Source organism: Tasmannia lanceolata, unplaced genomic scaffold (genome assembly GCF_043159265.1).
Source record: "Tasmannia lanceolata isolate RefF3 unplaced genomic scaffold, GAP_Taslan_0.1 ptg000008l, whole genome shotgun sequence".
Classification (NCBI taxonomy): domain Eukaryota; kingdom Viridiplantae; phylum Streptophyta; class Magnoliopsida; order Canellales; family Winteraceae; genus Tasmannia; species Tasmannia lanceolata.
This window is the reverse complement of record NW_027518685.1, coordinates 66,183,734-66,205,564: the sequence shown is the minus strand read 5'-3', so window position 1 is coordinate 66,205,564 and position 21,831 is coordinate 66,183,734. Positions and strand designations below refer to the sequence as shown.

The following is a 21,831-nucleotide window of genomic DNA, read 5'->3' as shown; positions in this document are numbered from 1 at the left end:
TCATGTTGGAGCTTTTAGAACCCAAGTTTTATTGGGTCCATTCCTTCTAACCCATTTAGAATATTGATTTCTATGCTCACATTGAAATTTATAATGTCCATAAGATCCACAATAGTGACATCTTATGGATGGGTTAGCATGCCTTCTAGATGCAAAATATGTTCTATAGTAAGTTGTGCATCTAGATCTTTTAAGAATAATGTCTACAATTCTATCCCCATTAATAAACCTATTTAGACATATTCTCAACTTTTCATTTTCTCTTTTAAGATCTTGAATTTGGTTTAAAAAATCATTAATTTCTTCTTGATTTTCCCTGTTTGAGTATTTATTAATTTTCATGATCACTTTTTAATTCAACAATTTGATAAGAAAATTCAAGAATTAATCCCTCATTTTCTTCCTTGAGGGTTTCATTTTCTTTCTTCAAATATTCAAGTTCTTTACTAAAATCATTTTTGGAAGAAGGTTCAAACTTTTGATCTTCTTCAAAATATTATGATGAAGACCTTGTTTATGTCTTGTGATAAGTGAATCCTTTTGAATATCCTGACTATGTCTATTGGTATATTTTGATCTCAGTTACTTGTGTTTGATCATGCTGCTTGTAAAATCTCCACTGTGAACTTTTGAAATACGCGACCATGCTTCTTGTTGCATATTTCAGTTCCAGCTTCATTTTTAGTCTAGGTATGTGATTTGATCTTGTTTGGTTCGTATCTTGGGAAAATGATTCTCTGATTACTCATTCTATGCCTATTTTACTTCACATTGCTCCTTGCCTCCTATTTCGGCTTTTATAATTGTGGCCATGCTTCTCATTTCAGTTTCGGTTTCTACATGCAAATTTTGTATGTTCTATTTTGGCTCTTATCCATTTGTGGTAATATGAATCCCTGATTATTTACCTTGTGTTAAGCATATTTTGTGTGGCTCAAAATTACTTGTGTTGAACCATCAGAATGTGTAGTGTATCCCTCACTCTAAGTTTCGGCTTCACTTTGACTTTCTGTTGCAGCCTTCTGTTTCCCTACCATGCTAGACCCAGCTAGAGTAATGCTTGTTTACTATCTGAGCGTTAGCTCACTCGTAGTTTAAAATTTTCAGATATTGAAATTGGACTTGTGCAAAGATCTGGAGTGGGAGCGTACCCTCGTTTTATTTGGTCAAAGGACTAGTAATTTGCACTTGAGCGTGTATACATCTTTTAATAGTATTGATGGATATCGATGTTTTAGTTTGAGAGAGAGAGAGAGAGAGAGAGAGAGAGAGAGAGAGAGAGAGAGAGAGAGAGAGAGAGAGAGAGAGAATTCATGAAAAACAAGACTGTATATTCAATCAATCGCTTGATTGTTCCATTGACATTCTCAAACTGTATTATTATTACGATTTTAAGAAATGCAAACACCAAGTTTGCTTATTCAAATACACTATTGTAGTTAATGCATGGGATCCTTGTCGGTAGTTATCTAGTTTTTGGGCCCGAACTGTGCCTGAAGAAAATCAACTACTTTCTTGTCAAGTTGGAAGGCCTTGGCGAGAACATCATCGGAGATGGGCAGGTTTGATCCGAAGACGGCATTAGCTATGGTGATCACACCTGGGTTCTGACTTGCCAGAGCGGCAATGGCCACCGCATTGGTCTGTCCAACATTGAATTGGAAGTGAATGAGACCTATTGGAAACACAAACACATCACCCTTATTGAGGACCTTTGATATGAGCCGATTTTCGCCATTTGCAAGGTTAGAGGTGACGAAACCAACGAGGAGGGTGCCCTCTTGAACTACAATCATCTCAGTGCCCCTTGGGTGTGTGTGGGGAGGGTTTAGTCCATAGGGTGCAAAGTCTATGCGAGCCATGGAGATGCCAAGAGTGTTGAGTCCTGGTATTTGGACCACGTTCACTGCGGTCACATTGGACCCAACTCGGTTATTTGTGTTGCGTGGCATGTCAAGCCCTGGGAAGAAGAAATCGCTTGCTTGAGCGAGCATTGGGTCCTTGCAAACCACGCCATTGACTAACACTGAGAAGGAAAAACATAAAAAAAGATCAGCCAATAAAAAAAAACATAACCCATGCACGTAGGGCCGGTGTCCACACGCAGAGTAAATGCAATAACAATATTTCTCAAGTCATCTAGCCAAACCCCACAATACCTACCAAAAATGGAATTGAGTTTGCACAAACACGTGATTATCATGATACTAATGGAAGTTAAATTGAGAAATAAAAAAAAAGCATTTGTACCTGGAGACATATTGTCAGCAACACAAAAGTCCTGTAGAGGACTGGGATCAGCGGCAAAGGTAAGAGAAGATGCCAAGGAAAGGAGTACAAGTACAAGGAGGGGAGTAGCCTTCTCCATTTTATCAATCTAAAGAAGAGTATTGGGTGCAAGTGTTTTGACGGTGTGGAAGAAGCTTAGAAAGGGTGCATATTTATAGCAGAGAGAGAGAGATAGATAGATAGAGAGATGCATGGCTTAGGGGTCATGTGATTTCATGGAAATGGTCTTGTTACTACCAAATCAATACACGGTTTAACAACTACGCTATCTAATCTAATTTTTTATCCAAGTAGATCTTTTCCAGCAAAGAATAGAAGCAATCATCGGACTTGTTTTTCTGTGTAAATTTTGTTTTTAATATTTTGAAATGGTAAGATCTAAATTAATAAGTGGAGCGAGCCCCACGAGCTGGTCGTAAGTATACAAAGAAAAATAAAAAACGACATATTATGCAGGAAGAAAACCAAAGATCCAATTCACTCCATCTCTCGCAAAACCGTCCGCTACACTATTAGCCGAGGGATGGACATGCTGAAATCAAACTGGGTGATCTCCCACACGGCCTCAAACAATGCCTACCCTATTTATACCATGTATATATTCCCAAAATACTTACCCATTTGATTGCTAATTTGCAGACCTTTTTTTAAGGTTGGCCAATACCACTCTAATTAGGAAATTGATTTTTCCCGACCCCTCTTCAGCATTTCCTTCTCCTTTTGTTAATCTTTTCTTAAGAATGGCTACATTTCCACCTTTTGTTTGCCTTTCTCTGAAAATAGTCATTTCCAAGAAAGCACAAACAAAAGGATGGATATGCTGAGGAATGAGGTAGAAATTAAAATTTCACTTGTAATTATTAAAAAAAACTTATGGCATCTCTAAAATTTTTTATTTTAGTTACTTCGTTATTAAAGATTTTTTGCGAAATCTTAGTTAGATTGTAAATAAAATAATAAATATATTTTAAACTCCTTTTACCATTTGGTTGTTTTTCAAATATGCAATTTGAGAAAAAAAAATGGCGTCGATTTTCTATCGTTGAAGCTGTTGATCTGGTGGACCCCAACTCACACCGAAAGGCCATCCATCATCTACGCTAAAACTATGGTAGGATGATCCTAACCCACTGATGGCAAATTTTTCAAAAAACGTCTTAAAGAATTTAAAAACGATTTTTTCAATAACTTAATATCATAAATTTTGGGGGCAACTAAGACGCCCTTATCTATATATTTGTACCAATATGGCTCCAATAGTATATCTACTACTACCTAATACATCTTTTTTCCCAACTTGACTTTCATTAGGTTGGATAATTTAATTAAGGGAAAATTACAGATACACCCCCTCAAATATGGTAAAATTCCACTTCTAACCCCGTGGTATCAAAGGTACCAAAGACACCCCCTTAGTTTTCAATAATGCTTGTTATATGACGGGGTGTACAGGAACGAATAAATTGTTAGGGGGTGTCTTTGATGGATTTTGAACTATAGGGTGAAAAGTAGGGGATCTACTTAAAAATGTCAGAAAGTTGAGGGGTTGCCTTTGGTACCTTCGATACCACGGGGTTAGAAGTGGAATTTCGCCCTAGTTGAGGGGGTGTATCCTGTATTTTTCCCTTTAATTAATGCCCTATTTATCTGAAAAAGGGCACCACTTATTGAGCGGGAAAGGCATACTCTATATGTAGCTAATCCAAGGGGTTTATTCCATATATAAATTAGAGAAATGATAATGGGAATGGCTGCCTTGCAAAAACCAGCTAAAGGTCGCTCCACATTGGTCCATCCCAACAAAAATCATTTGAAAGAGCACAGGAAAATATGAAAATGGCACGGACAGATATTAAATTAATGGAAAAAGAAATCCACCTTGATCAGAAGTCCCAATAGGAGCGCCCATGCAGATGGTTTTTTGCAAGGGCACCATTCATTTTAGCATTTTCGTCTTGAAATTATATATGAAAGGAGGCCAATCCAAAGAATTGCTTATCCAAGGATGTGTATCCTCCAACGACAGAGAACAATGCAGTTCCATGCCACGTCCAGTTTTATACATTTTCAAAGTTTCTGTTCCCACTAATTATTGATTTGTTGAGCTGAGTATACGTCATTTCACTAAACTAGGTGACGAGGTAGTTGTGAACTTGTGATGTGGAAAACCCCCTTGCGAGATTGTTAGATGAAGTAATTAAAAACTTGTGGGGCCCACCTAATTCAAGTCCATCGTATAGTCATCTAGAAAGCATACAAAACTCCTTTTGCATGTTAATTTATTTTTAGGGCGCTGATATTTTCGCCCTTGACGGCCCCCTTGGAGGCTAGCTTCCCTCTTGACAGCCCACTAACTATAAAGTACGATTCCCATCTACTTTTTACCGACGAAGCAGTCATTTCCTTTTTCTCTCCCCTTCCAGGATAAAATCACCCCACTCTACTCTACAGCTGTACAATACTACATCAAGCAAGGTAGGCCCCACCATAGGATGATCCAAACCATCCATTTGATTGATCCCAACTTAATTAGGTTGTGCTCAAAAAATCATTCTGATAGGATGATCCTAGCCCTCCGATCCAAACCGAGATTTTAATTTTTCTCCTCTATTTCTCCCACAATTCGGTTATTCGGTTATAACTGAATAACCGAATTTTTATTCGGTTCGGTTTCGGTTACCGAAATTTGGTAACTGAAATTATTTCGGTTACCAAATTTCGGTCTATTCGGTTCGGTGAAAACCGAATAACCACCCCTACCTACAATTGGGCCTTAATGTTACTGTAAGACCTGAACCATAGGATGATCCAAACCATCTATTCGATGGCCCACAACTTAAATAGGTTTCACTCCAGAATATCATTTTCAAAATATCATTTTCAAAGGATGATCGCAACCCTCAAATCTATAGAGGTTTCTCTTTAGATCAGAGGGCTAGGATCATTCTTTGGAAATAATATTTCGCGGTGCAACCTATTTATGTTGTGGGCCATCGAATGGATGGTTTGGATCATCCTATGGTGGGACCTACCTTCCTCACAAATTAAAACAAATTAATTATTGGGCCCACCAACAGTTCATGCACGTTGGAGAGAGAGAGAGACACCGGATTGGAGTAGTGTTGTATCGGTTAAAAGTAGATAGGAAACATGCTTTATGGATTGGCCGCGAGATACAAAGTCAAAGTCTTATTGAAAGGCTATTTCGTGTGTGTTAAATACATTCAGCAATATAATAAAGTTCTTTTGTGTTCTGTTCTCTTCTGTGTTTCTGTATTACTTGTTCTTTAAATTCTACAAAGTGGTATCAGACCAGAAAGGCTGGGGACAATTTCAAAAGAAGATCGGCACGGGTTCGGTAAGTTGGCAATATGGCAGGCAATACCAATTCTTCAAGTTTTCAGCAAAACGTTCCTTTGTTTAAAGGTGCTAATTTTCAGTTTTGGTCTACTATGATGAAGACATTGTTTATGTCACGTGATATATGAATCCTTTTGAATATCCCGACTTTGTTCATTCGTATATTTTGATCTTAGTTACTTGTGTTTGATCATGCTTGTAAATCTCCACTGTGAACTTTTGAAATACGCGACCATGCTTCTCGTTGCATGTTTCAGTTTCAGCTACATTTTTAGTCTCGGGATGTGATTTGATCCTGTTTGGTTCGTATCTTGGCAAAATGATTCTCTGATTACTCATTCTATGCCTATTTTACTTCACATTGGTCCTTGCCTCCTACTTCGGTTCTTATTATTGTGGCCATGCTTCACATTTCAGTTTCGGTTTCTACATGTAAATTTTGTATGTTCTATTTTGGCTCTTATCGATTTGTGGTAATATGAATCCTTGATTATTTACCTTGTCTTAAGTATACTTTGTGTGGTTCCAAATCACTTGTGATGAACCCTATGTGAATTTCTTTGTGATGAACTATAAAAGATAACCATCAGAATGTGTAGTGTATCCCTCGCTTTAAGTTTGGGCTTCACTTTGACTTTCTGTTTCCCATCAGTGGGTTAGGATCATCCTGTTGCAGACTTCATGATCGGTGTGTGTGTGTGTGTGTGTGAGAGAGAGAGAGAGAGAGAGAGAGAGAGAGAGAGAGAGAGAGAGAGAGAATTCATGAAAAACAAGACTGTATATTCAATCAATCCCTTGATTTCCCCAGTGACATACTCAGACTGTATTATTATTACTATTTTAAGAAATGCAAACATCAAGTTTGCATATTCCAATACACTATGGTAGTTAATGCATGGGATCCTTGTCGGTAGTCATCTAGTTTTTGGGCCCGAACTGTGCCTGAAGAAAATCAACTACTTTCTTGTCAAGTTGGAAGGCCTTGGCGAGAACATCATCGGAGATGGGCAGGTTTGATCCGAAGACGGCATTAGCTATGGTGATCACACCTGGGTTCTGACTTGCCAGAGCGGCAATGGCCACCGCATTGGTCCGTCCAACATTGAATTGGAAGTGAATGAGACCTATTGGAAACACAAACACATCACCCTTATTGAGGACCTTTGATATGAGCCGATTTTCGCCATTTGCAAGGTTAGAGGTGACGAAACCAACGAGGAGGGTGCCCTCTTGAACTACAATCATCTCAGTGCCCCTTGGGTGTGTGTGGGGAGGGTTTAGTCCATAGGGTGCAAAGTCTATGCGAGCCATGGAGATGCCAAGAGTGTTGAGTCCTGGTATTTGGACCACGTTCACTGCGGTCACATTGGACCCAACTCGGTTATTTGTGTTGCGTGGCATGTCAAGCCCTGGGAAGAAGAAATCGCTTGCTTGAGCGAGCATTGGGTCCTTGCAAACCACGCCATTGACTAACACTGAGAAGGAAAAACATCAAAAAAAGATCAGCCAATAAAAAAAAACATAACCCATGCACGTAGGGCCGGTGTCCACACGCAGAGTAAATGCAATAACAATATTTCTCAAGTCATCTAGCCAAACCCCACATTACCTACCAAAAAATGGAATTGAGTTTGCACAAACACGTGATTATCATGATACTAATGGAAGTTAAATTGAGAAATAAAAAAAAAGCATTTGTACCTGGAGACATATTGTCAGCAACACAAAAGTCCTGTAGAGGACTGGGATCAGCGGCAAAGGTAAGAGAAGATGCCAAGGAAAGGAGTACAAGTACAACGAGGGGAGTAGCCTTCTCCATTTTATCAATCTAAAGAGGAGTATTGGGTGCGAGTGTTTTGATGGTGTGGAAGAAGCTTAGAATGGGTGCATATTTATAGGCAGAGAGAGAGAGAGAAATAGATGCATGGCTTAAGGGTCATGTGATTTCATGGAAATGGTCTTGTTACAACTTAATCAATATATGGTTTAACAACTACGCTATCTAATCTATTTTTTTCATCCAAGTAGATCTTTCCCCGCAAAGAATAGAAGCAGTCGTCAGACTCTTTTTTCTGTGAAAGTTGAAACAATCTTTTCTTACCTAAATTATAATGTAACTTATCTGAGTTGAAAAATGCCTGCCCTTTTTTTAAATGCTTAGATCTAAATTAATAAGTGGGGCTTGCCCCACCACCGAACTGGTCATGAGTACAGACAAAGAAAATATACAAAGAAAAATAAGAAACAACATATTATGGAGGAAGAAAATCAAAGATCCAATTTACTCCATTTCTCGCTAAACGGTCCGCTACCCTATTAGCCGAGCGAAGGACATGCTGAAATCAAACTGGGTGATCTCCCACATGGTCTCGAACAATGCCTACCCTATTTATACCTACCCATTTGATTGCTAATTTGCAGACCTTTTTTTAAGGTTGGCCAATACCACTCTAATTAGGAAATTGATTTTTCCCGACCCCTTTTCAGCATTTCCACCTCCTCTTGTTTATCTTTTCTTAAGAATGGCTATATTTCCACCTTTTGTTTGCCTTTCCCTGAAAATAGTCATTTCCAAGAAAGCACAAACAAAAGGATGGATATGCTGAGGAATGGGGTAGAAAATAAAATTTCACTTGTAATTATAAAAAAACTTACAGCATCTATAAAATTTTTTATTTTCGTTACTTCGCTATTAAAGATTAGTTGCCAAAACTTGGTTAAATGGTAAATAAATATATTTTAAACTCCTTTGACCATTTGGATGTTTTTCAAATATGCGATTTGAGAAATAATTGGTGTCGATTTTCTGTCGTTCAAGCTGTTGATATGGTGGACACCCACTCACATAAAAAATCCATCCATCATCTACGTTAAAACTATGATAGGATGATCCTGATCCACTGATGGCAAATTTACCAAAAAACGTCTTAATATATCATTTCCTTCGGGAAATCGTTTTGACAATTTCATGTTTTCAGATAATATTGTGATGGAATTTCCATACCAATCTAATTGTTAATAGGGAAAAGTGTTTCTACACGGCCGAGTAGATACATTATCTACTCCGTCGGCCAAAATTACAGTGGGGCCCACATTGTTTGGGTCCTGATCGCAATAGTTAGGGTGTGCCAAAAAAAAAAAAAAAAAAAACCAGCACCATAAGATCATCCCAACCCTTCTATTTGTGGAGGTTAAATATGGAGGGCTATGAACCTCCCATTTTTAACCTCCACAAATTGAAGGGTTAGGATGATCGTTTGAAGTTGATTTTTAAGGGCACACCCTATCTATCTCAGGGCCTAACAAATGAATGCTCTGGATTATCCAAGCGATGTGGGCCCACTGTGTTTCATGCGACGTAGTAGACAACGTTATCTACTTTTGACCGAGTAGAAACACTTTTCCCTTGTTAATATCTTTTACATTATAAACTATAATTCAGAAAATATATTGTCAAATTAAGAGTTCTTCTAGCAAACCGTTACTACTTTACAATATTATAAAACAAGAGTTTTAATACGGTGCCCGACGGTCAAGTCCCATGTGGGCGGTACCCCCTTGATATTTGATCCAACAACAGCCCAATTTTTAAGAGGAGCAAAAGAAATAAATCACAAGCAATCACAAGAAGAAAACAATATATGCAGTTCACCATAATGGGCTACATCCAACGACAAGGTAACACAGGTCCATTATTTCAAACCAAATAGTACAACGTTACCTCCACACTTGTAAAAACTACCGAAAAACCCTTCTCTCCAACCTTCTATACAATCACAAAAAAACCCCAAATCTATACACTAAGTGTGAGGAGAAATCCCCATAAAAAACCTCCAACATTATGCTAGGGTTGCAAGGAAAAACTAATGGAAATGAAGAATGAAAGAAGAGGAACACACCCTAAGTAACCAGGAAGAAGAAACATGTTTTTGCCTCACCAGAGAAGCCCTCCTAGAGCCCAAAGAGAAAACCCCTCATTTCTTGTAGTAACCTTTTCTCCTCTCAAACCTCTCACTCTTCTCCTCCTTTTTAAAGACCTTTTTATCTCTTGCCTTTACAAAACCATATGAGAGAGGCATGGAAAACATCCCACTTAAAAGACCAAGTGAGACCCGCTCCAAAAAAAACAAAAAATGAAAAAACTGGTGCTCATGCGTCACCATTTTAACAATCTCCACATTGATGCATAATCATCGGCATACCAAGTCTTCCTTCTTGAGACCGAGAGAAGATAAACTTCGATCTAACTTTTCTCCTTGAACCATCGTTACGATCATATCCACTACATTCTCCTTGGTTCAGACTTTCAACAAATAGATCCTTCCATCAGACTTCCTGAATGTAGTGATATTGTACCGATATATGTTTGGTCCTTTTGTGATTAACTGAATTCATGGCCAAACAAATGATGCACATGTTATCACAAAAAAATAATCCATGGGTTTTGACTCGATGCCAATCTCACCCATCAAACCTTGAAGCCAAACTACTTTCTAGCAAGCTTCCGCTGTCTCCATGTACTCGGCCTCGATAGTGGATAAGGCAACCGTTGGTTGCAACTTTGCCATCCAACTAATAGGACCATTCCCATTAGCATAACCCATCGTGTGTGAGTGTACGTAGGGATTTGCTAGCATCCATCAACAGACCATCCGCGATGTGAGAGTTTGTCTTCATTCACGAGGTGGCTGCCCTCACATACAACAGCGCAGCCGTAAAATGGCTTCTGCGATGAATGCTAGCAAATCCCTATGTGCGTGTGCGCCAGTGTGCTAGTGCGTGCGTGCGTGTGCGTGTGTGTGCGTGTGAAGCATTAGAACCTTGTAGTCACAGCCCTTATAATTAATATTTTCCATGGCTTATTTTTATATAAACTATTAGAACCTATAAAGTATTAAAAAAAATTCTATCACCCGAATTTCTCAAAGTTTCACCGCCCTTTATCATTACACTTTACATTTATTTCGTTTTTAACATTTAATGATTTTAATGCTGAGAGAGAGAGAGAGAGAGAGAGAGAGAGAGAGAGAGAGAGAGAGAGAGAGAGAGAGAGAGAGGAGAGAGATGGGCCTTACACTTGTCATTTCAAAGAGAAGGAGATGGGGCTAATGGTTGTCAATTAAAAGAGAGATGACTTGTAACTGCCCGAGCATTTAATGCTCTTACACTTGAGAGATATGATTGTACTGTTAATGCTCTTTCACTTATGTCTTTTCTCTTCCTTCTCCTATTTTGTACCAACATACAGTTAAATACATGTACTTTGAACAACATTTTCTAGGAAGGTTCTCTTATATCTTATGTCACTTAGTATTTTCTATTTTTCTTTATTAAGTATTAGAGATAAGAGAATATAAATTACCAACGTAGGAACAATGTCGGTTCCTGGTCTAGAAATAGGATATAAGAGATTATTAATTTATAGAGCATTAATTACGAGAGCCTCAACTGTATTTGTAAATGAGATTTACTTCTTTGAGAAGGGTAAGCAATTAGCTATTTGAGAAGATTTAACGTGATGCAACGGTCTTATCACCCATTTTAACAAATGTCTCTTGTAAGAGTTCAAAACTTTTAAATATCTCGTTCACTTTCGCACGCATGCCCTGCGTGTGCGCGTCCACTGTTAGATACGCTGATGATGATATGGAAGATGACAAAGAGAATACAAGGCCAGATTACATACAAGAAGCATATGAGAAGTACAAAGAAGAAGAGCATGGAAAGTTATATGGAAGTGATATTGCTTTGCCATCACCGCAAAGGAACCTATGACTGCCATTGTTGCTAGTGATATGGTTTTGCCCGCAACTATTATATAATTCTATATATGATACGTTTACATAGTGGACTGCTACACATATGTCATATTTGGTTTAAACAGCGGACTACTACACATATGTCATATTCAGCAGACATTGAATTGGGGATTATAGGTATTCTACTAGCCCACGCACATCACATGGTAAGATACAACTCAATAAGAGAATTAAGGTGGGAGGTTATATTCCTTGGGACGAGGGTGTGTATATCTTCATCTTTGATCCAGGTGGACTAATTCCCGGGTGGAGTTTATGTGAACTCAGGGCCGAGTTCTTTCTAAGAAGGCAAGTGTGATGCACTACATCCTTTGGTGCATCTGCTTGACCATTACTTGCAATAGTAATGTTATTATACTATTGTCCTTCCATATTTTGTTATATTTAGTAGTCGTCATTATTAATCATTTGATTATTATACATGTCCTTTTTTAGTCTCTTTACCATTGGGGGTTATGTTGGTTGATGTTAGTTGTAAGGGCTGTCTATATGAAGCCAATCTCATTTCATTTCTGAGAATGACATTGATTTGAGAGAGAGAGAGAGAGAGAGAGAGAGAGAGAGAGAGAGAGAGAGAGAGAGGCTCTTCTCCTTTATTCTTTCTTTCCTTGTTAATGAATTGGAATTGTAGACTAGTGTTATAGTCCTTTTTCTCTTCATTCCATTATTTTCTTGTTGAATGCATGAAGAAGAACTGATCAAGATCAGTTTGTTATCACTGACAGATTTAAACATACTAGCATCTTCTTCCTTGAGAGATCTTTCTTAAGGCTGGCAACGGGGCGGGTCGGGGCCGGATGTTGGGGTCCCCTACCCCTTGCCCTATGCGGGGAATTTTCCCCCTCCCCTTCCCCTCCCCACTGCGGGGATCATGGGGAATCCCCCTCCCCTCCCCATGGGGAATATCTAATCCCCATCCCCGCCCCGCATCCTTTGGGGACAATCACTTTACTTTGTTAAATGTTAGGTTTAAAACTAAAGATTTGCTAGGGACAATCACTTCAGGCATGTTGCGGCTTGGCTGTTGCATGTGAGAGTAGCCACACAACCCACACAGGCTAAGATTTTGTCTTATTCATTTTATTAACCTGGGGACAAAGGTGGTTGCTCTCAGATTCATTTAATTGATCGATAGTCCCTAGCAGATCCCTAATTTCCAATCCCACTTGCCAAAAAGTACTGTACGTGCCACACCATAGGAAGATCCAAACCATCCATTTGATGGGCACACCATAAGAAGAGGAACACACCTTGGAAAACCAAGAAGAAGAAACTTGTTTTCGCTTTACCACAAAGCCCTCCTAAAGCCCCAAGAGGAAACCCCTCTTTTCTTGTCTAAACCTTTTCTCCTCTCAAATATCTCACTCTTCTCCTTTTTTAAACCCTATTTATCTTTTGTCTTTAAAAAACCATATGAGAGAGGCAAGGAAAACATCCCATTTAAAAGACCAAGAGATACCGACTTCGAAAAAAGAAATAAAAAAATGGTGCTCATGCGTCACCATTTTAACAATCTCCACCTTGATGCACAATCACCAGCGTGCCAACCCTTCCTTCTTGAGACTGGGAGAAGATAAACTTCAATATAACTTCTCTCCTTGAACCATCTTTATGAGCATATCCACCACATTCTCTTTGGTTCACACCTTCAACAAATAGATCCTTCCATCTTTAATGACTTCCTAAATGTAGTGATATTGAACCGATATATATGTGGTCCTTTGTGAAAAATTGAATTCTTGGCCAAATAAATGATACTCATGTTATCACAAAATAAATCCATAGGTTTTAACTTAATGCCTCGATAGTGGATAATGCAACCGTTGGTTGCAGCTTTGACATCTAATTAATAGGACCATTCCCAAACCTAAATATATAACCCGTAGTAGATCTTTCTTTGTCCATATCATTAGCATAACTTGTATCAACAAAATCATGCAACGGATTCGAATCCTTTCCATATATCATAACATAATCAGTAGTACTTCTTAGGTAGCGAAGCACCAATTTGGCGGCCTCCGAATGTGCTTTACCTGGATTCGCCATAAACCGGATTAAAACTCCAACCGCATAAGCAATGTTCGGCCTAGTTCATATCACGATAAACATCAAGCTCCCAACAATGCTAGCATATGGGACTCGATCCATTTTCTTCTTCTCCTCTTCCGATTTTGGGAATTGATCGGAACATATCTTAAAGTGAGCCGCTGATGATGGCTTTATCGGCTTAGATTTGCTTATCCCAAACCTTTCAAGCCCCTTTTTTACAAACATATTTTGTGAAAGCAACAAAGTTCCATTCTTTTTATCCTTGGAACTTTGTTGCTTTCACAAAAGATGTTTATAAAAAAGGTGCTTGAATGGTTTGGGATGAGCAAGTCTAAGCCGATAAAGACACATTAGCAGCTTACTTTAAGTTATGTTCCAATCAGTGCCCAAAATCGGAAGAGGATGTGAAGAAAATGGATCGAATCCCATATGCTACCCTTGTCGGGAGCTTGATGTTTTCCATGGTATATACTAGGCCAAAAATTACTTACGCGGTTGGAGTTTTAAGCCGGTTTATGGGGAATCTGGGTAAAGCGCATTCAGAAGCCGTCATTGTTAGGGTGTGTGCTCTAATCAAAATCCAGTTGTTGTAATGTTGCAACTATTATTTATTGTTACATGACATCTATTGGGTATTTGTTGGAGTGAATCGTGAGAATATGCCTAGCAACAATATATTATTAACTTATATGCCCAATTGTTTAAGGGTGGAGACACAATTCTCTTCCATGAATGCAACCCAAGCATGAGACTGGTCAACCCATGGAGCCTTAGGTTTTAGATGTTAGAAACCCTTAAAAGATAGATAAATCATTAACCTAATGTGCTTCTAGGCACACCTTTATCCTTAGGTAGCATCGTAGGATAGGTCATGCACATTGAGATTATGTGGTGGGGAGATATGATCTTCAGGTTCTTTGCAGACCTAGAATGTTCTTGGTTGGGGTTGAGATTGGACATCTCGTACCTGTACACAACTAGAATCGAACCTGCCTCCATATACGCATTGGGGTGGCTTATCTAGGTCACTGGGGTAGTTGATTCTAAGTAGGTGGAATGGGCGAAATGATTGGATCACACACTGAACGGATGGCTTTGTAGAATAACCTGTGGACAAGGAATTGGATAAGGTTATTCTGTCAGACAGGACCCTTGGATCTGTCCTTAGACCTGAGGGATATTTTTAGTCTGTGGGCACACCTTATGGCTTTGGTCTATCTAACAGTAGTCCCCGGTCCGGGGTTACCAGCGGGTAGTGCTGGGTCATGGGGTAAACCCGTGGGGTCAATAGTGATGCCCATCATGGAATCCTCCACCCCTCCCATAGAGGAAAATCATTTGCAATTTCGATCTCAGCTAGGCCATTAAATAATGACTGGCCAATCCGTTTGATAAATTGTTTATCAAAGTTTTTCAAAAACATTGATTGTTTCAAAAGGGAGTTGCAAATGCATTTGCGGGCCCAAGCTTGATAGGTAGAAAGGTATACCATTGAGTGAGCCCATGGGGTAATTGATGTCCACCCTCCACAAGACCCAACTCGGTAAATGAAGGATTGGAGGAAGGACTACACATTGGATGTGATTTGGGTAATTTGATCTAATGGTCTTCTTCAGGGTAACGTCATGGTGGGGTTCACTTGCCTAATGCTATCGTAGTTGGACTACATTGCGTGAGATCACAGTAGGGCCCATTGTGGACCCTGTGAGAATGATCATTGGATCCCTGGGCCGATCACACTCACAACTCGCTAGACCCTTATGGATTGTTGGACAATATGGGTTTCAGATTTGATCGTATGTGTGATATGGATTGGATCCACTATATGTGATACAGGGAGGAAGAGCACCATACATAGGGTGCACACACATGTATTAAAGATGAGATACACCATATTATGGTGTGTACATGTCTTAATTAACATGTGCTTATTAAATGCTCAAATCCTATTGGATAAGAGTTATGAGAGATCCTATTGGTTGATTTATTCTAATTTCCTATTGGTGGAAATTTAAAAAGGAAAAGAGAGAATTTGAGTTGGAGAAGGTTTCCTATTTCTAAAAGTCCCATTGGTTATTGGTAACATTCAATAAGAAAAAATCATTTTGAGTATCCATGTGTTTTACATGTTTAAGAAACAAAGAGTTTTAATTGAATTTAGTTTCCAAAATCAAGGGGACACATACAAGGGAACGAATTGCTAGAGGGAACTCTATAAACGGAGGGGATGGGTGGACAATTTGGATTACTTGCACAATTTGGAAAGCCATATGCAAAATTCGTCCAGCCCATCTCCCCTCCCAATTTCATTTTTCTCCTTTCTTTTTCCCGCTTCTAGTTTTGTTTCTAGTTCTTTAGAAGAACTTGAAAGCCTTATTGGTTTTAGTTTGGGAGAGGATTCCAAGTTCTCTCCTATTTCTCCTTCAACCGCACGGTTTGAGAAGCCACTACTTCGACTTCCGGACCAGCTTGGGTTTCAGAAACGTCGGGTACCTAATGGGGAGTAGATCAAGCAGAGATTGGCAGTATCGGTCAACCAATTGGTAAATGTCCTTAACCATCCGAATTTCAATTCATAAACATTGATTAATCTAGCAACTAAGATCTTGGTTCAGTTGGTGGATCGAAAAGTTTTTGTTTTTAGCTCAATCTTGTTTCTGCCGTGCATATTGATTCCACTGCCGAGTTTCAGTCAAATGAGCGCTTTTCTATGTGAGAGGTACTAGTGATTATGCTATCACATATGAGAAGGATTCGAAGTCGTTGCATGGTTTTTTTTATGCAAGTTATGCTAATGTTATGGACAAAGGAAGATCTATTATGGGTAATGTATTCGAGTTTAGGAATGGTCTTATTAGTTTGATGTCAAACTTGCTACCAACGGTTGCATTATCCTGTACCGAGCCCGAATACATGGCGGCAATGGAATCTTGCAAGGAATCTGAAAATAAATATGTGTAGGCCTAGGTGATTGCAACCCAAAGGGGAAGCGAATTAGATTTATAAAATTGTGCCCTTTTAAAGGATTGATTAAGAAATTAAATCAAAGAAAATTTTAACAATAAACACAAAGAACTTAAAATCAATGCACAAGTAAAGTAAAGGAGATAAGGGAAGGAGTACAATGAGATTTAATAGGGGTTCGGTTTAAAACCCCAGACCTACATCTCCACCACAACTGTTGATGGTCACTAAAATCTGTTCTTAACGGTGAAGATCAAACCAATACAACGAGGTTGCTCTGCGCCTCAACACTTGTCGACGGAGACGGATCTATGTCTCCTAACACTCACCTTCGGAGAAGGCTCTGCATCTCTGATTACTTGCCAAATATAAGATTAAAAGAATGAAGGAATGCATTGTTCAAAGGCAATTACACAAGATGCTCTCATAAAGATATACAATTTTAAGCCTTGAATCCAATCCCTCATAAGATTTCTCGAAGAGAGGCACAAGGAGTGACTTTTCACTCAAGAGATGCTTTAAGTGTATATTAGAGCTTGTTGATTTTGCCTAAGTGGTTTGAGAACCCTTTTATAGCCAAAAACCCAAAAACTAGCCATTTGGGACACCCCCAACGGCTCTGTAATGGATAGTTTAAACTAGCCGTTAGGCTATTTAAAATACTTGCAAAGTCACTCACGGTGGACCGCCAGAGGCTCTCTCATGTTTTTTAAGGGAAAAATACAGACACACCCCCTTTAGTTTCTAACACATTCAATTCTAACCCTGACTTTCAAAACGTGACAAGTACACCCCCTGAAGTTGTTTTAACGTGACGGAGTAGATGGCGAGGTAGAAATGACCAAAATGCCCTCGTCTTCCCCAACTGAAAATTAAGGTTTTCAGACTTCAAAACTGAAATTAGGGTTACTTAAAAACTGAAATTAGGGTTTGATTCAAACCCTTGTTTATTTATCAACATAAACCCTCGATTTAGGAGTTTTATTTATCTTCATTCGCACCATTATCATGAATTGCACATAAACCCTAATATTTTAGGGCTTTTTTTGTTTTATTTTTTTTCTTGAAATGTGGCTTTGATGTAGCCATGGGTGGGGTTTCATTGTTTGTGGTGGAGGTGACGGCGGTGGCTGGAGGTGTCGGCGGTGGCCGAAAGTGGCGACGGCAGCAGTGGAAAATGGCGTAACCCTAATCCCTCTGCAAATGAGGGTATTTCTGGCGTCAAAATATTAACCATGGTTAGTTTTAGTCTTTCTATCAGGTTAAACCGACGGACAGTTGAAGGAGGGGGTGTACTTGTCACAAATTGAAACCTCAGGGGGTGTACTTGTCACGTTTTGAAAGTCAGGGTTAGAGTTGTCAGAAACAAGAGGGGGTGTAAATGTATTTTTTTCCTTTTTTTTATATCAGAATGGCACCGGTCGACCGACCATGTCTCGATCGACCGTCCCCCCCTGAATTTTGGCCATTTCATATTTTCCTATTGTTTTGCCTTGGGAACTTGGTCCGCTTGATTTTCTTCATTCCATTAGCTTACTTGGGGTATTTTAACCCTCTTTTGATGCCTTGTTTGGATCCTAAGTGTGGGATTGGATTTTACATTCTATTTGACACAAGACTTGACTTTTGATCTTCTTCAAATTGTGTCTTCTAGTCCCTTTCAACTTCGTGGATCTCCTCTTGCTTTGACTTTGAACCTTGACGAACCTTCAACTTAAATAACAAACACAATTAGTACATATAATCATTTGTGTTTTGAATCATCATAAAATAGAAGATAGCCAAGGGTTGAACAATTAGGCTTACATCTCCCCCCTTTTTTGATGACATCATACAAGGGATTTTCCAATAAAATATGTTTTGAAGTAAATGATATGCCAACTTAGAACTTTAAAACATAACACCAAATTTCTTTCCTCCTTTGTCATCCACATAAAGAAGAGATGAGAGCATATCAAAATATCAAGGGGTTTTGAAATATTAATACATAAGTTTTAGGGTCGCCTTAGTCAAATAGAATTTAAAACTACAACTCCCTCTTTTTTTATTTAGAAATTCAATATAAGAGGGGGTTTTCAAAAAGAAATTGCCAAGGACTCTAGAATTTTCATTTTAAGTTCAACCTTCGGCTTAACTCATCATCTCAAAATGATTTTCAACATTCATTTTCAAATTGTAAAGATTTTTCAATTTTTAGCTCCAGCCCCTAAATCTGAGTAAAAACTCAAACAATGATTCATGTTGGAGCTTTTAGAACCCAAGTTTTATTGGGTCCATTCCTTCTAACCCATTTAGAATATTGATTTCTATGCTCACATTGAAATTTATAATGTCCATAAGATCCACAATAGTGACATCTTATGGATGGGTTAGCATGCCTTCTAGATGCAAAATATGTTCTATAGTAAGTTGTGCATCTAGATCTTTTAAGAATAATGTCTACAATTCTATCCCCATTAATAAACCTATTTAGACATATTCTCAACTTTTCATTTTCTCTTTTAAGATCTTGAATTTGGTTTAAAAAATCATTAATTTCTTCTTGATTTTCCCTGTTTGAGTATTTATTAATTTTCATGATCACTTTTTAATTCAACAATTTGATAAGAAAATTCAAGAATTAATCCCTCATTTTCTTCCTTGAGGGTTTCATTTTCTTTCTTCAAATATTCAAGTTCTTTACTAAAATCATTTTTGGAAGAAGGTTCAAACTTTTGATCTTCTTCAAAATATTATGATGAAGACCTTGTTTATGTCTTGTGATAAGTGAATCCTTTTGAATATCCTGACTATGTCTATTGGTATATTTTGATCTCAGTTACTTGTGTTTGATCATGGTACTTGTAAAATCTCCACTGTGAACTTTTGAAATACGCGACCATGCTTCTTGTTGCATATTTCAGTTCCAGCTTCATTTTTAGTCTAGGTATGTGATTTGATCTTGTTTGGTTCGTATCTTGGGAAAATGATTCTCTGATTACTCATTCTATGCCTATTTTACTTCACATTGCTCCTTGCCTCCTATTTCGGCTTTTATAATTGTGGCCATGCTTCTCATTTCAGTTTCGGTTTCTACATGCAAATTTTGTATGTTCTATTTTGGCTCTTATCCATTTGTGGTAATATGAATCCCTGATTATTTACCTTGTGTTAAGCATATTTTGTGTGGCTCAAAATTACTTGTGTTGAACCATCAGAATGTGTAGTGTATCCCTCACTCTAAGTTTCGGCTTCACTTTGACTTTCTGTTGCAGCCTTCTGTTTCCCTACCATGCTAGACCCAGCTAGAGTAATGCTTGTTTACTATCTGAGCGTTAGCTCACTCGTAGTTTAAAATTTTCAGATATTGAAATTGGACTTGTGCAAAGATCTGGAGTGGGAGCGTACCCTCGTTTTATTTGGTCAAAGGACTAGTAATTTGCACTTGAGCGTGTATACATCTTTTAATAGTATTGATGGATATCGATGTTTTAGTTTGAGAGAGAGAGAGAGAGAGAGAGAGAGAGAGAGAGAGAGAGAGAGAGAGAGAGAGAGAGAATTCATGAAAAACAAGACTGTATATTCAATCAATCGCTTGATTGTTCCATTGACATTCTCAAACTGTATTATTATTACGATTTTAAGAAATGCAAACACCAAGTTTGCTTATTCAAATACACTATTGTAGTTAATGCATGGGATCCTTGTCGGTAGTTATCTAGTTTTTGGGCCCGAACTGTGCCTGAAGAAAATCAACTACTTTCTTGTCAAGTTGGAAGGCCTTGGCGAGAACATCATCGGAGATGGGCAGGTTTGTTCCGAAGACGGCATTAGCTATGGTGATCACACCTGGGTTCTGACTTGCCAGAGCGGCAATGGCCACCGCATTGGTCTGTCCAACATTGAATTGGAAGTGAATGAGACCTATTGGAAACACAAACACATCACCCTTATTGAGGACCTTTGATATGAGCCGATTTTCGCCATTTGCAAGGTTAGAGGTGACGAAACCAACGAGGAGGGTGCCCTCTTGAACTACAATCATCTCAGTGCCCCTTGGGTGTGTGTGGGGAGGGTTTAGTCCATAGGGTGCAAAGTCTATGCGAGCCATGGAGATGCCAAGAGTGTTGAGTCCTGGTATTTGGACCACGTTCACTGCGGTCACATTGGACCCAACTCGGTTATTTGTGTTGCGTGGCATGTCAAGCCCTGGGAAGAAGAAATCGCTTGCTTGAGCGAGCATTGGGTCCTTGCAAACCACGCCATTGACTAACACTGAGAAGGAAAAACATCAAAAAAGATCAGCCAATAAAAAAAAACATAACCCATGCACGTAGGGCCGGTGTCCACACGCAGAGTAAATGCAATAACAATATTTCTCAAGTCATCTAGCCAAACCCCACAATACCTACCAAAAATGGAATTGAGTTTGCACAAACACGTGATTATCATGATACTAATGGAAGTTATATTGAGAAATAAAAAAAAAGCATTTGTACCTGGAGACATATTGTCAGCAACACAAAAGTCCTGTAGAGGACTGGGATCAGCGGCAAAGGTAAGAGAAGATGCCAAGGAAAGGAGTACAAGTACAAGGAGGGGAGTAGCCTTCTCCATTTTATCAATCTAAAGAAGAGTATTGGGTGCAAGTGTTTTGACGGTGTGGAAGAAGCTTAGAAAGGGTGCATATTTATAGCAGAGAGAGAGAGAGAGATAGATAGAGAGATGCATGGCTTAGGGGTCATGTGATTTCATGGAAATGGTCTTGTTACTACCAAATCAATACACGGTTTAACAACTACGCTATCTAATCTAATTTTTTATCCAAGTAGATCTTTTCCAGCAAAGAATAGAAGCAATCATCGGACTTGTTTTTCTGTGTAAATTTTGTTTTTAATATTTTGAAATGGTAAGATCTAAATTAATAAGTGGAGCGAGCCCCACGAGCTGGTCGTAAGTATACAAAGAAAAATAAAAAACGACATATTATGCAGGAAGAAAACCAAAGATCCAATTCACTCCATCTCTCGCAAAACCGTCCGCTACACTATTAGCCGAGGGATGGACATGCTGAAATCAAACTGGGTGATCTCCCACACGGCCTCAAACAATGCCTACCCTATTTATACCATGTATATATTCCCAAAATACTTACCCATTTGATTGCTAATTTGCAGACCTTTTTTTAAGGTTGGCCAATACCACTCTAATTAGGAAATTGATTTTTCCCGACCCCTCTTCAGCATTTCCTTCTCCTTTTGTTAATCTTTTCTTAAGAATGGCTACATTTCCACCTTTTGTTTGCCTTTCTCTGAAAATAGTCATTTCCAAGAAAGCACAAACAAAAGGATGGATATGCTGAGGAATGAGG

General features: G+C 38.7%; 3 protein-coding genes across 3 annotated transcripts; all 3 read right to left on the bottom strand.

Moving 5' to 3' along the window:
* Window positions 1–1,469: 1,469 nt before the first annotated feature.
* On the bottom strand, window positions 1,470–2,368 carry LOC143883213 (germin-like protein 8-2). Its single transcript, XM_077386563.1, has 3 exons — window positions 2,251–2,368; window positions 1,763–2,026; window positions 1,470–1,675 (listed from the first exon to the last, which is right to left on the bottom strand). The coding sequence occupies exons 1-3, from the start codon at window positions 2,366–2,368 to the stop codon at window positions 1,470–1,472; spliced, it is 588 nt and encodes a 195-aa protein (XP_077242678.1).
* Window positions 2,369–6,472: 4,104 nt separating this feature from the next.
* LOC143883212 (germin-like protein 8-2) lies at window positions 6,473–7,468 on the bottom strand. Its single transcript, XM_077386562.1, has 2 exons — window positions 7,351–7,468; window positions 6,473–7,124 (listed from the first exon to the last, which is right to left on the bottom strand). Exons 1-2 carry the CDS (start codon window positions 7,466–7,468, stop codon window positions 6,568–6,570), a joined length of 675 nt encoding a protein of 224 aa, XP_077242677.1. The 3' UTR covers window positions 6,473–6,567.
* A 12,710-nt stretch (window positions 7,469–20,178) lies between these two features.
* On the bottom strand, window positions 20,179–21,077 carry LOC143883211 (germin-like protein 8-2). The gene is made up of 3 exons (XM_077386561.1): window positions 20,960–21,077; window positions 20,472–20,735; window positions 20,179–20,384 (listed from the first exon to the last, which is right to left on the bottom strand). Exons 1-3 carry the CDS (start codon window positions 21,075–21,077, stop codon window positions 20,179–20,181), a joined length of 588 nt encoding a protein of 195 aa, XP_077242676.1.
* Window positions 21,078–21,831: the final 754 nt, after the last annotated feature.